General features: G+C 42.5%; 2 protein-coding genes across 2 annotated transcripts; both read left to right on the top strand.

Moving 5' to 3' along the window:
• Positions 1-2,738: 2,738 nt before the first annotated feature.
• On the top strand, positions 2,739-3,611 carry MELLADRAFT_69966 (uncharacterized protein; the record flags this gene model as incomplete). Its single annotated transcript, XM_007419189.1, has 1 exon — positions 2,739-3,611. One exon carries the CDS (start codon positions 2,739-2,741, stop codon positions 3,609-3,611), a length of 873 nt encoding a protein of 290 aa, XP_007419251.1.
• A 6,633-nt stretch (positions 3,612-10,244) lies between these two features.
• On the top strand, positions 10,245-12,718 carry MELLADRAFT_69965 (uncharacterized protein; the record flags this gene model as incomplete). The annotated part of the gene is made up of 4 exons (XM_007419190.1): positions 10,245-10,327; positions 10,627-10,757; positions 11,311-12,165; positions 12,672-12,718. 4 exons carry the CDS (start codon positions 10,245-10,247, stop codon positions 12,716-12,718), a joined length of 1,116 nt encoding a protein of 371 aa, XP_007419252.1.
• Positions 12,719-13,671: the final 953 nt, after the last annotated feature.

Below are 13,671 nucleotides of genomic sequence, written 5' to 3'. Positions count from 1 at the left end.
GAGACCCCACATCAAAATTACAATTACATTTGACACAGGAGAATTTCCGACATTACAAAACTCGAAAATGACTTTCAAAGACTGAGAAATTTATAATTTTGGCAGGGAACTTTGAATTCAAGGGTACCACAGCACCATTTCAGGGTAGATGTTAGTTGGGGTAGATTCTATTTTCGCATATTTCCCAACAACTTTAATTTTAAGCATCATCCTTATCAACTTTAGTGGTAATATCAGGTGGTAAACTGGGTAAATCCAATTTCGAGTATTTTCACATAAAATCGAATTTCGTTTTAAGAGTACAACCAATAGAGTTAGAGTTTAGCTTGGCTGAGCAAAGTTGTAGAACGGAAGCAGAACTTTTTTTCTGCCTCTTCAGAATTTTTATATGGTCCCTTTTTCTTATCTTAATTCAGCTTTGAAGGGAAAATGGCGGAAATTTGGGTTTTTGTGGTAAACAGCTAAGTTATAGTGCTGCTTGTGAGCTTGAAAGTTTGTATATTGTCAATTTGTGTGTGCTGAATCCGTCTATCAACTTTATTTTGGGGGTTCATTGAGAGTTATGCTGTGAAAAAGTTGTATGAAGGTGAATTTCGAGTTTGAGGGGTGTTCTTTGTCTTATCTTTTTTTTTGTGTGTGTTTCAATTTTGATATAGTCAAGTGTCTCTTTTCTTCCCCTTTGGGATCTTTTTAGTTAGCAAAAATAATTACTAGATTTTTTAGAATAAGCTTTTATCTTTTATTATTATCATTCAGGTAAACAACTAATGAGAGTTAGAATTTTATAATAATAAGACCCTTATTCATCTTTTAATTAATTTCTTGTTGAGTTGTAAGCTCATTTGCTCATTTGGAAGGTGCCTGAGTGCGCCTAGATGGTGCTATTTTTGAAGTTATTGTCCTCTTTTAGCCTGGTTTTTATTAATCCAAAGACTTGTAGGTCTTAAATTTAATTCATCAGTAATCAAAGTCCCTGTTTAAGAAGGGCATTTCTTTCCTGTTTGAAGTCTTTCAATTCACCATCTCAAGACTTATTCCTCTTTTGATTGTGTGTGTTGTTGGTTGTGTCTTCATTCATCCCCTTCTTGGCTCTGCTTTCAGCTGTGTACTGAAAGAGTTCTACACCGGTAAAGGGTGATGTAAAGTCTTGGGTAATGGCTGAACCATTAGGGCGGTTCAAGTAGGGTTTTTACACCCCTTTTTAAAATTTTACGGTTTGTCCGGGTCCTTAAAATTTTGACTTAAATTATAAGTCGGTGAACCACCTCTAAAGGTGGTTCACCCTTTTGCGGTCACTTAATTTGCCTTAAAATTTGTAAACATTGCAACTTGAAAAAAAAACAAAGGCACGTATCAAGCGTGTAAAAATAAAAGTTTCCGTTCTTTTTTTCTCTGTGAGTGTGCCTGGATACAACGTTGTTTTTTTTGTACAACGTTTTTTTTTCGGAAACAATTTTTTTTTTCTCCTTGCCTCTTTCATTAACACACCATTCGGTACAGGAGAATTGGTCAAGGGTCCAAACTCTTAGACCCCGGCCGAGGTCTAATACGGTCTTCATCGAAATCGTTCCCAGGACTTTGATCCCGATTGTGAGACCAACTGGGAATTCTCGGTGGATATCATACCAGATCCCACATCCCATATCCCAAGACGTCAACCGCGAACACCTTGGATGTGAAGCTATAAAGGATTCCCTCCCTTTTCGCTCGTCACTCTGATTTCCCATCACTCCTCTTCTGGATTTACCTTTTCTATCGGTTACCTTGTCTATCGCTTCTACCTTTCGCTTTTGACCTATCGCAATGGCACCTAAATCGGAACCAAAGGTGTGTCATCAGCTTCCACCAACACTCGAAGGTTGTGACTTGACTCGAAATGGATGCTTACAATTCTTTCGTACTTCCTGCGTAGGCCCCTCGAGCTCGTCGAACCAAGGCTCAGATTGAGCAGGATCTGCTTGCCTCTGGCTTGCCTCTGGCTTGCCTCCTGGTTCTAAACCTACCCCGGCGGCAGTGAGGCGATCTCGTATGGCGCGCGCTGCCTCAGTAACAGTGGCACCCAATTCAAAGACAAACAGGGACAGCCCTACTCTCGATCGCGTCGACTACCAAACAATCCTGTCGTACATCTCGAAGACGAACGTCCGTAATGCTTTGTTTGGGGGTGGCAGTCAGACAAAGGTGTCCGGACTGCCCATGAACCCGCGATCTCTGTTGAACCCGCTCGCTATCAAATTGAACAACAACTATAACATTCGTCACGATACTACAAAGATGCGATTGAATGGACGCATCTTGTACCAAAGGCTCAAACGCTATAAATCGAAGTACGCGGCTGCGAAGGCTTTCAGTCTGAAGACTGGCAGTGGCCTCTCTGCCAAGAACGTTGCGGATGGTATTCACACCATGGAGGACTTGTTAGAATCAATGTGCCCTTTTTACAACGAAATGGACGCCCTTTTTCGAGACAAAGGGAATGTCACTCCATTTGGCATCCTCGAGAGCGGAGTTGGTTCGAGATCTTCTGACGATGACAGCGATGACGGAAGCCAAGGTGAACCAATCGTTGGGGACGAGTCCGATGGTGACACCTCCGATGGTCATGACCATTCTAACGAGGTGGAGCTTCCAAAGCAAACCGGGGCGCGCGCTGGTAAGTGATACCTCACTGTGGTATTCTCAGTCTTTGTCGTCAATTCTGCATCTTCTCACCTGAATTTTTGACCACAGGAACCTCTATGAAGAGCACCTCTCAGCCATCGAACTCTCAAATCTATGACACCACTCCGGCTGATGTGTTGAACCGTCATTATCGTGCGTTTATTGACGAACAGTTCAGTTCTCCTCCTCCTACACCAAAAGACTCCACCAAAAGTTCCCTGGTGATCAACGCGCCTGCTGAAGAGACTACCAATCCTCCACAAACTAACTCTGACACCAAAAAAAAGTCAAAAGTCAGTAAGAACAAACCCGGAAAGAAACGTGCTTCTAGAGAAGATGGACTCACGGCCGAAGAACTCGCCTTGGACCTCAGCTCTGACGCGGATGGCCCGCCTGCCACTGGTCCTTCTCAACCAAGCAAGAAATCGAAAGTCAGTATGAACAAACCCGGAAAGAAACGTGCTTCTAGAGAAGATGGACTCACCGCCGAAGAACTCGCCTTGGACCTCAGCTCTGACACGGATGGCCCGCCTGCGACTCAACCTCGCGCCGGTTCTCGTGCGAATCTCTCTCGCCGGTCTCTCAATCCTCTGCCTTCAATTGATCCCTCAACTGTCCACCACAAGGAACAGAAGCACGCTCTCGCCAACGCCCTTCAACAAGGGAATGATGCCAAGATTGAGTTGCTAACGAACGCCACTAAGTGGCGTCAGGAGTTTGACACTCAACGCATGCGAGTTGATTCGGAATCACGCAATTCAGCCTTGACCTGGGAAAGAGAAAGATACTTCCTCGATTGTCAAGAAGCCCGGGACGCAGAAACTCGTCGATTGGTCATTTCAGCTCAGCAAGAGTGTCAAGCGTTCTGTCAGAAATTGGCCTTGGATGGAAAATCCCCTGCAGAGGTCGAAGCGTACTTGCGTCTGGTATATCCCGATGATCAAGCTTAGTGATGTAAGTTATTGACGTGTGTATACACTTCTTTGACGTCAGGCTGATGATGATCCATCTTGATTCAGATTCAGGACGTTTGGATCAAGCCCTTTCGAACTCATCTTTCATCCCCGGCTCTGGATCAACCCCTTTCAAGCTCGTCTTAGCAACATGATACTCTCTGTTGCTCAGTCATGCGAGACTCTCTGTTTGGCTATTGTTAAAGTGTGTTGAATGTCTTATTCATTAGATTAGTTATGTGATACAAGCCTCCGTATTAGCATGGTATGTATGAACCATGTATAGAGTAGTGAGAACAACTTGTTCTTCACGAGTGGTTCTCAAATCGTTTTCTCTTTGTATGTGTCCCCCAAGTTGTTCTCAAATCGTTTTCTCTTTGTATGTGTCCCCCAAGTTGTTCTCAAATTCTTTTCTCTTTGGAAGTGTCCATCACGAGGTGTTCTCAAATTCTTTTCTCTTTGTAAGTGTCCCTCACGAGGTGTTTCCAAGTTTGAAATCTATTATGTATTGTTGTGTCTTTTTATGGCCAAGTGTGGTCTATGTACCAACCCAAACATCCCTCGCGGTTCATTTGCATGTGAACAAAGAGGAAGCTTGGGATCGATTGCAATGCTTATCAACAGACCAATAAGGACAAAAACAACTACAAATAACGAGAGGACAATAGGAAAACAAATCCGAAAAGAGACCACAGGACAACCTCAAATACAGAAACAGCATACGGAGGAAATCATACAAAAGAAAGAAAACAAAGTCACAAAAACATCAAAACAAAGTCATTGTCCGAAAAAGAAAGAAAGAAAGGACGGAATGTCCGCAAACGAAAGAAATTAGTTAGATAATGGGTAGACCTCCACTCTCCCAATTGTACGCGACTGCGTGGTCTCGAACGTCTTCTTGTTTGGCCCTTCCCAATTCTACACCCGCTGGATCTGCTCGTGTTCCGCCTAGTAAACGTCCTGCCTCCCCACGTTCAGGCAAGACAATATGACCATCCTCTTCCTCCCATGCACTTCCAAGATCTGCTAGCATATTGTGGAGGATAATACAGCAGCGAATCCACCTTAAGATGTGAACCATATCACCTCTACTATTCAATGATAATCTTAAACCTTGAAGAGATGCCCAACGGGACTTGAGAATCCCAATACAGTGCTCGTTCCGCACTCGCGACTTCGCCACACACCAATTGAAGTCCTTGTTTCTTTCGACCTCCGCAGCTTGACCCTTGTATGATGGGACAACGGTTTCCGAAGGTATATACGCAGAGTCTGCAATTATGTATTCACCGTGAGAATAGATAACGCAATCAGTTAGGTGAGCATTCGTTCTATCAGACAAAAAGATAGATGCTAACCTCGATCAAAGTATCTTCCGGGGGTGTTGGCAAGCTCGGTTTTGGAATATACTGTGCTATCACAGCACGAACCGGGCCATCCAGCGTAGGCGTAAGTTATTCTGCGATCACAGTCACAGATAATTTGAACGTTGATAGAGTACCGATGCTTGCGGTCGAAAAAAACCCCCCCGTCACGTCCAGGTCGTTGAAAAAGGGGCACTGTGGTTCCGTCGACAAATCCCACACAACCGGGGAACCCATCACGACCAAGGACTTTCGCAATAGCCTTGCGCCTATGAGGATTGGGCCAGCTAAGGTAATGATCTCCAGCGTCCAAGATTGCTGATATCACTCGCCGGGTACAATTGATTATCGTACCTCTGCCAACTTTGTAGTTACGAGCAAATCGGCCAACAGAGGCCCCGTTGCCGTTACTGCCGAGTCGCTCAAGGGTAATTGCAAGTTGTTTTTCTATCGGAGGCTGTCCGTTGTTGCTCGAGGAGATAAAGATGGGGTTTGCTTGAATCATATTAAGCAGGGCATGGAAGCCTTCTGGGGTTGTCCTCATGGCTTGACGAAAATCGGTGCGTCGACTTCTTAGCATGTCGCGTAAGTCGAACGGCGTAGGTAAAGGGGCGCTGATTCGATCGTTGAGATAGCGTCTCGCGGTCACTTGGGCAAGCCACTGGCCCCACTGTTCTTGTTCATCGAAAAGTGCATCATACAAAATCGCCAACTCAGGATCGTAGCCAAAAAGCAGCTCGCCTTCAGTAGGGTTGTCGGGATTGGGTTCTTGGCCTGGGAAACGTGGTTCGGAGTCCATGTGGGCGACTACACATAGGTTGATTAGCTCACGTATCACAGTGACTCTGTCTGAAACACGGGGCATCTTGATAGGTTAAAAAAGAGAAGCTTGTTTGAGGATGATGAGCTCACAAGGTGCGAGAAAAGGGATCAAAAAATTTGACCATGCGTGATAGTCCCTCTCTGGCTTCATTTCTTGACAAGTAAATGAAAAAGTGATACCGTTGAAACAAAGAAAAAAAGATGAGCGCATAACAAATGGAAAAAAACTTGGGAAAAAGAGACGTTGGGACACAGTGTCGCCGATTATACATGGACTTAAATTGTAACTTTACAGCATCTGGCAAAGTGCAGACAAGGAATTTAGGAAGCGGACGACCTAAAAAAAGTGTTCGGGACGTCGCGTCACAGGTATCCGCAACTTTCTACTTGAACCGCCCTATTGGTGGTTTCCATAAGTCATTAAAATCTTATATAACAGGAATCTTGAGAATACAAAACTAAATCTTCATTTTCTTGCAGTTAATTTGATTAATCTCAACTGGCTGTTGAAAGCAATCTATGTCAAACTTCATTGGTCAAGTTCACTAGATGGCCATGATGTTATATAAGCCTTGAGTGAACCCCTTGATCTGCTTTATCAATGTAAGTGTACTTTCAATGCTAATTGTGGAATTTATGGAGCAGGTTAAGAAGTCTCATATTAAAACTGACAAACTGCCCATTCTATCCTACTTCTTACACTTGATTCAATCATTTCCTATGTTCTCAAGCCCCTCGACACCGACATGAAAAACAACCCAGATGTATTCATCCTCAAACATGTAACTCTGCAATCACTCAATCTATCCGTGATAAAGAATGTAGATTCAAGGAACAGTTTTCATTTGTATCTCACCTGTCTTCATTTTTAGAAATGAAAAACTCAAACAGCCAGATCATGAGGTTGAAAATATGCTCATCAACATGCGTTCGATCTCAAGGTTTAACATTGCTAAATACCTTCATGAGATTCCTTTCAAACAATGAGCGTGAATCTGACATCTGAAACGATATCAATTCTCTCATCTTTGACACCCTCAGCTCTATTAGTTTAGAAAGGCATATTTTTCAAAGTTTGTTTCCTATCAAGCTTTTGTTTTTAAAAACTGACTCTTCAATCTTTTCTGTTCTCTTTATTCTTGACAGCAACTGGATTTGGCTCATTACAATCATCCGAATTGAAATGAAATCTCAGCAATATCAGATTGGATTTCAATTACCTGTTTTCTTCAAGTTTGTTTGATTGGATTGAGCTGAAGTTGAAGCAATCACCCTTGTGTTTCGTCACCTACACAAGCTTCCGGATGACTGTCAATCACACCAAATCATAAATTCAGTCAAGGCCATATCCGCCATTCGATTGAAAATGAAGCAGTTTATTCCTTGAGGAGGGAAGCAAAAATGGTGTAATTTATCCATTTCACCCAAACTGATATTGCTCTCTCTATATCACCCACATGATTTCATGATCTTCTTGTTTTAGGGATTGACAAACTTTAGACATCAAAGTCAATTGCATGGGTAATTTTCTGACTAGCACAATTGAGTGGCGGGCGCCGCACTGGCATTTTTGTTGCAACCTGAAGAATAACTGTGGGTGGAAACTTTTTGAGGATTTGGTGCGCTCCCAGGTGCACCTGAACTTTGACACATCTGTTTTGTGATTTTTGTGCCACACCCTAAATGACTGCATGGTGAAAATTGTGTAAATAGAAGGATATCCTGCCCTAATCCCTAATCCCTAATCCTAACCCCCTAATCCTAACTCCTAACCATAACAGTTCCTAACCCAGAAGTTCAGTGTTCTTATCTGGAATAGATGTCCTGGTGTGCAACAATTCCAAATTTTCAATCAATAATGCCAAAGGATAGTCATTTTTTGGTTTCTTCCAATTTATAACTCTTTTTTCTTACAACACTTTGTGTTTCATAGCTGTCTTGAAATGGTTTTCACAGTATTGCAATATTGCAGCATCAGCTCTCATTCTCCTAATGACACTGCATATCTCACTCCAATCACTTGACCTGTCAGTTCTTGTCAGGGAATAAATGACCCATTTGAATTGATTGAACAAACTTATCACAACAAACTTAATGATAGAAAGCAATTATCAATGAAGAAACCAAAGATGACAAGTTATACAATAGAAGACAATATATAATATCTCCTGATATATCTAGTTCAATGTTAATTGGAAAAGCCATCTGGATGGCAGGCACCGCACTTCTCACTTTAGTACAGGCCTACGTCCTTATGTATCAATTAATCAGTTTGGAACCACCAAGTGGAGAAAAATAAATGAAGAAGTTGCAAAGTAAGATAACCCAATACGGCTTAGCCTAAGGTAAAGTGCTGAAAAGTATTGAACTTCTGTGTGCCTGGTTTTGATGTTTTGAGACATGTGAAGTTTATAGGGAACCTTCTTGAATTGCCTGATAGGCATCTTAAAAAAGAAAATATACAGTCTCCACTCGCTATAAGCATCACTAAAATGCACCAAATTTGATGCTTACAAAGCGTGATGCATCATTTTGAAAGGAGTGTACTGCATATTTTCATTTTTGTTTCACCAAAATTTGATTCCTATAGCAAAATATGCTTACTCAATGTGTGCTTATATCGAGCCGCAACTGTAATAAGTGTTTTGGTGGCTAAAATCCAATCCCTGAGTTGTCATGATACTTGTTCTTCAAATTTGAATTTCAAACTCATCAGCTTCTTGAATTGCTTCATGGTATTATTCTTGATGACAATCAGGAAGCTCATGATTGCTTCTAAAATATGTTGAACTGAAACCAAAGTAAAATAATCAAATCGAAGATTGATATATGAAGATTTGATTTGATGAATTTGGGTCAATTGAAGCATGATATTCTATGATAGAGTACACTGCATCCACAAGAGACGTTCTTGATGTCAATATTGATAAATTTGCCCACTTGGTCTCAAATTTGTTCCAGAAAATTTAAAATAGCTGAGGGTTGCTGAGGTTTCTACTGAGTGGAAGAAACATAAACTGTGAAATGAAATTTCTGTCACCAAACCCAACAAATCTACACTTGTTGATGTCATGAACGCATGTTGTGGCCAAAGGAGTGGTATGAGTTTTCCACTGTTCATTCTCATTGATTCTGGGATCACCCAAGTTGTTAAATATTTTGGAACAACACTGGAATTGTTCAACCTTCATGTCAAGTGACAAAGAGTGTTTTGATTTCTATCCCTCTTCTACCGCCTCTTGCTCTGTGGCCTTCATTTATGATCCATCATGCTTGACGCAATTGAAAGTAAACTGGTTGAATCATTCAAAAATGATGCACAATTGACCTAAATTCATCAATGTGCAGATGTCAATTTGAATAATGTATCCAAATCACTGCCACCATCATCCAGGCTCCAATCAATTGATAGACCTGCGTGTAAAATGATTATTGACATCAATACAGCTTTTGAAATTAAGAATCTAGAAGGCTCACTTTGCACATTTTGTTTTAAGCACTGAAATAAATCACAGATATTGTGAGGCAATCATCATCATCTTATTTTGAGCTTTCTATTGATAAAAGATCATCCAAAGCCAAATCAATTTGATAATGAATTAACTCTATTTCATTTGTCAAGATGGATTGGAGGTGTGCCTAAATCATTGAATGATGCTTGAATCATTTTCAATCACATAGACAAATAATGGCTATAATGATAATTGATAAGGCTGAATTGAAGTGCAGTCAAATCAATTAATTCAAGGTTTGAAAAGTGAGAAGCTTAGTATGATATCATTTATTTAGTCAAAATTGATTAACAAAATAAATTGGCTGAAATGTGAATTCTTGAGATTTTTGAGAACAAAGATATTAGGATCACTCAATCATTCAAATCAAAAATAGATCAATCAGTGAAATTGCAATTGAACATGGAAGTTGACACACTTACATATGTAAAAAATAGATAATCTAGAGGGATCCCAAAAGGTCTCTCTAGAAGCTTGCTGACATTATCTTGTAGAGAGTCAACTTGAAGAGAATATATGTACAGCTCTACAGATTGATTGTGTGATGATTGTTCCAATTGATTCATAAAGCTTTGGTTATCTTTTATGGCCAGAATTGTAACAATATTGGTCTGGTTTGATGGGAAGTTCAGACAAGGCACGCAGTGTGGACCTATGTCTACGGGTGTGGAGTGTGCGCAGGAGAGAGTAGCGTAAAAGGAATACATAACAACTTAACTGTTATGTACCCGAACAAGAGGAAGCTTGAATTTCCACATACAGAAATTCTCAAGCTTCCAAGTTCTCAGTACGCTACTTCTCAGCAAGCTCAAACTCTAACTTTGATCATTCATCATTCATCAAATTTTCAACGATAAGAAGATAAACAGAATTTGAGCAAGTACAGAAATAGTAGCAAGAAGACTCGAAGAACAACAAGAAAGAAGATTGAAATGTCAAAAAACAGAAGCGAAGATCTTTTTCCGGAGGAAGTCGACGATCCAAGGAAAAAACTCAGAGGCTTCAGCCGGGCCCTGTCAGTACCGCCAAACAACAGCAGAAAAAGAAGGCCAAGAAAACACAAGAGGAACAAGTCCAGAACCCGAAACCAGGAGGAATCGTGGAAAAAGGCCTAACCGAGAAGACAAACGAGGAGACCCAGAATGGTCAACGTCCGAGCGCACTGACGAACACCCAGAGCGAAATAGGCCAACAAACCTCAGGAACGATAACAACAGGGACAAATCCGGCAAACCTAAGTACGATAGAAGAAGATACAAGAGAATCTGAGAGGGCAAGTAGTCGGGAAAGCAGCTTGGAGTATATGGGGTCAAGATACGTTGAATCAAGTGAAGAAGAAGACAACTGGGAGCAAATTGTAAGGATTAAACAAGAACCGGTGGAAGAGCAAGAGGTGGGAAAGAAAGTGCTCACTGGACTAATCGCCAGCCCTACGTTAGAGAAAGGTGAGAATGCTCCATTTCGACAGTCACCCTAAAACTCCTTCCTATCACTTCCTCTCTTCCCTATCACCACCCTTTCCCTTTCCTACCACATACCTCCCATTTCCCTTCGTCACTCTATGAGGTGATCTACACCCCCTTTTTCTACCTACTTTCTGAAGCCAGTCCAGGAACCAGGTCACATCTGGAACAGGAACGACAAGACTCGTACCGGACTCGTATAGTGACCTGACAGAATGAGCCACAAGGCAGGTGTCAGAGGCCCCATAACGGCTAGTCAATAGAATGACAAGTAACAATAATATCCCCACCCTATAACGGTGGGAAGACCCAGATAGAAGTCCCCATAACGGACTAGGGTGCAGAAACAAATACCTTCCTGTCTGAACATGATAGTCAAAGACCAACGAGATGAAGAAAAGAGAAAAGGAACTTACAAATTGATTACGCTCCTCACGAACTATTCCAGGGAAAGAATGAGAACGTCGCAATCCGTCACCGGGCCCATCCGGTCCGTCAAAAGAACAGGCAGCATCTTTACTTAAGATACAAGAAGCCCTGGACGATAACGATTTTGAGAAGCATGCTGAATTAATGACGGCTTACCTCCTACGGTACAACCCCGAAAAGATGCAAGTACTCGCTATTGAGAGGGAAAGGCAACCCCAGGCTCAACCGAGAGCAGTGAACGAACAACCGGTTCAAACACAAACCAACTCGGAAAGGCCACGCCCAACGACCACAACTTCCCGAATGAATCCGGAAGCTTACGTCGAGACCACTACTCCGAAGACTAATCCGGAAACTGCGCCGAACACTAATCCCAAGAAGTCGAAAACGACGAAAACGGCCGGGAAGAACATCCCAAAAGGTCGCCCAATGTCAGACGAAGAAGAAGGTCCAGTCCGAGGAGGAGGAGATTTCGTGGAGAACGGTATCGAATTCGCAGACGGGAAGGTTCCGAGCCACCATATGACTCAACTAACAGTCTTCTGTGACAACCGGATACGGAAAATCAAGGGGTATGTACCTATATTGATGTTCAACAAAGCATGGTTAGAAGCCAATCGCAACATAGAGGGAAGAAAGTCATCGAAAAAGAAGAACAAAGACGACGACGAAGATTCCAATGATGAAAAGTACGAAGGGCTATCTTACCCGGTAGAACTCAGGCTAACCTACGGAGACTGGGTGACATGCTTTAACTTGTTCTTGGATTACTTGAAGGATTGGTTCCACTTTGAGAAGCTAGTCTTGAAATTTGAAGGCCATAAGAGAAACGTCGAAAAAGTAAAAGCCGAAAATGACGATAATTGGATGGTGGCCCTACGCTACGATATCATGATACGACATCAGTTCTGGACAACGAGGGTGGAAGGCGGAAAAGTGTCTGACCCTTCAGTAAGACAACGTAAGATAGAAGAACAAGCAAGGAGAACAGTGGACAAGTTCAGAGAGTGGGACTGCCACGACAACCCGTATGCGAAAGGTGGAAGCGACAAGACCAAGACCCAGACCCACAGTTGTCAAAGATCGCAACGAAAGAGAAGAATGAAGCGTACAAAAAATCCGAGAAGAAAGAAGAAGGAACAAAAGCGACAGAGAAAGAAGACAACTTACTTACAAGGAGTCAGAGTAGAGGTGGATTTCACGGAAGTCGAGGTCGAGGTCGCGGAAGAGGACAAGGAAGAGGAAACTTCCAACACAGGGAGTACGATTGTTACGGCCGAGACGACGATTGGGACTCAAGTTACTGTAATAAGTTTGGGAACAACAGATGGTCCCCCAGAAGGGACGAAAGGTCCAGGTCGCCAGCAAGACGAACGCGATCCCCACGTAGATACGAACGAGATGAGAGACGAGACCACTATGAATGTGATGAGAGAAGGGATGACTACAGATACCAAAGTAGATCAGTCACCAGTAATAAGTCCAACGTAAAAGACATGTCGAAGAAGAAGTGAGTCTTCAACAGGAACGAACATGATCCCGCCCTTTTTGTTTGCAATGAAACCATAAGCTGAAGAGTTCTACACCGGAGGCTTGTTACCTGACCCTGTCCCAAAAACCACATGCCTCCCGTCATCATGTTACCTGTCATTTCCTCCACCGAACATCCAAACTGCCTCCCTTAAACCCAACGGGAGCAAGAGTGAACTTACAAATGTGCCTCCTACCTTGCCCACCCTTTGCCATAACAGCCTACCTGCCTTCTACCATACCAGGCGAAGACAGTCCGAGACTAGAGACTCAAGTCCTGATGATTCGATGTCAGAACACGGAAACTTCTCTGACAGAGGTACCAATTGCTACAGCTTGAGGTGGTCCGATGAAAGTTCGACATATGAGTCAACAAGAGGGTCAGAAAGAGAGATAGAAGAAGTAGAAGAGGAGGAGGCGAAGAGAAAGAGCTTACATGTCAGAAAAATCCACCGCCCTGAAGACGGAAGACCATGGCCTTGTAGGGTCCGTTGCAAAATGGATGTACGAGAGTGGAGAGACCAGCTAGAGTCCACGGGACTAGTCGAAAAATAAAAAGACGTAATAAACGGCTTCATATACGGCTTCCCACAAGGTATCCCGGACCATAGAATAGGGAAGTTGCCATGGTACACCCCCGACAATCACAAATCTGCAGAGGAAGTTCAAGAGAAAATCAGAAGAACTCTAGAGAAAGAAAAGCGGGAAGGGAGAATTTACGGCCCTTTCTCACACAGCCAGGTGAAAGAGTGGTTTCCGTTCTTTCGATCTAGCCCAATGGGAAGCACAATCAATGGAGATGGCACATTTAAGGTAATCCACGACCTGTCATACCCAAGAAGGAAAAAAGAGATACCATCAGTGAACTCATTTGTAAAGAAGAAACACTTCAGAACCACCTGGGACGACTTCGACAAGGTGGTAGAGTTCTTCAAAG

Source organism: Melampsora larici-populina (genome assembly GCF_000204055.1).
Source record: "Melampsora larici-populina 98AG31 unplaced genomic scaffold MELLAscaffold_140, whole genome shotgun sequence".
Taxonomy (NCBI): Eukaryota; Fungi; Basidiomycota; class Pucciniomycetes; order Pucciniales; family Melampsoraceae; genus Melampsora; species Melampsora laricis-populina.
This window is presented reverse-complemented; position numbering and strand designations above follow the sequence as displayed.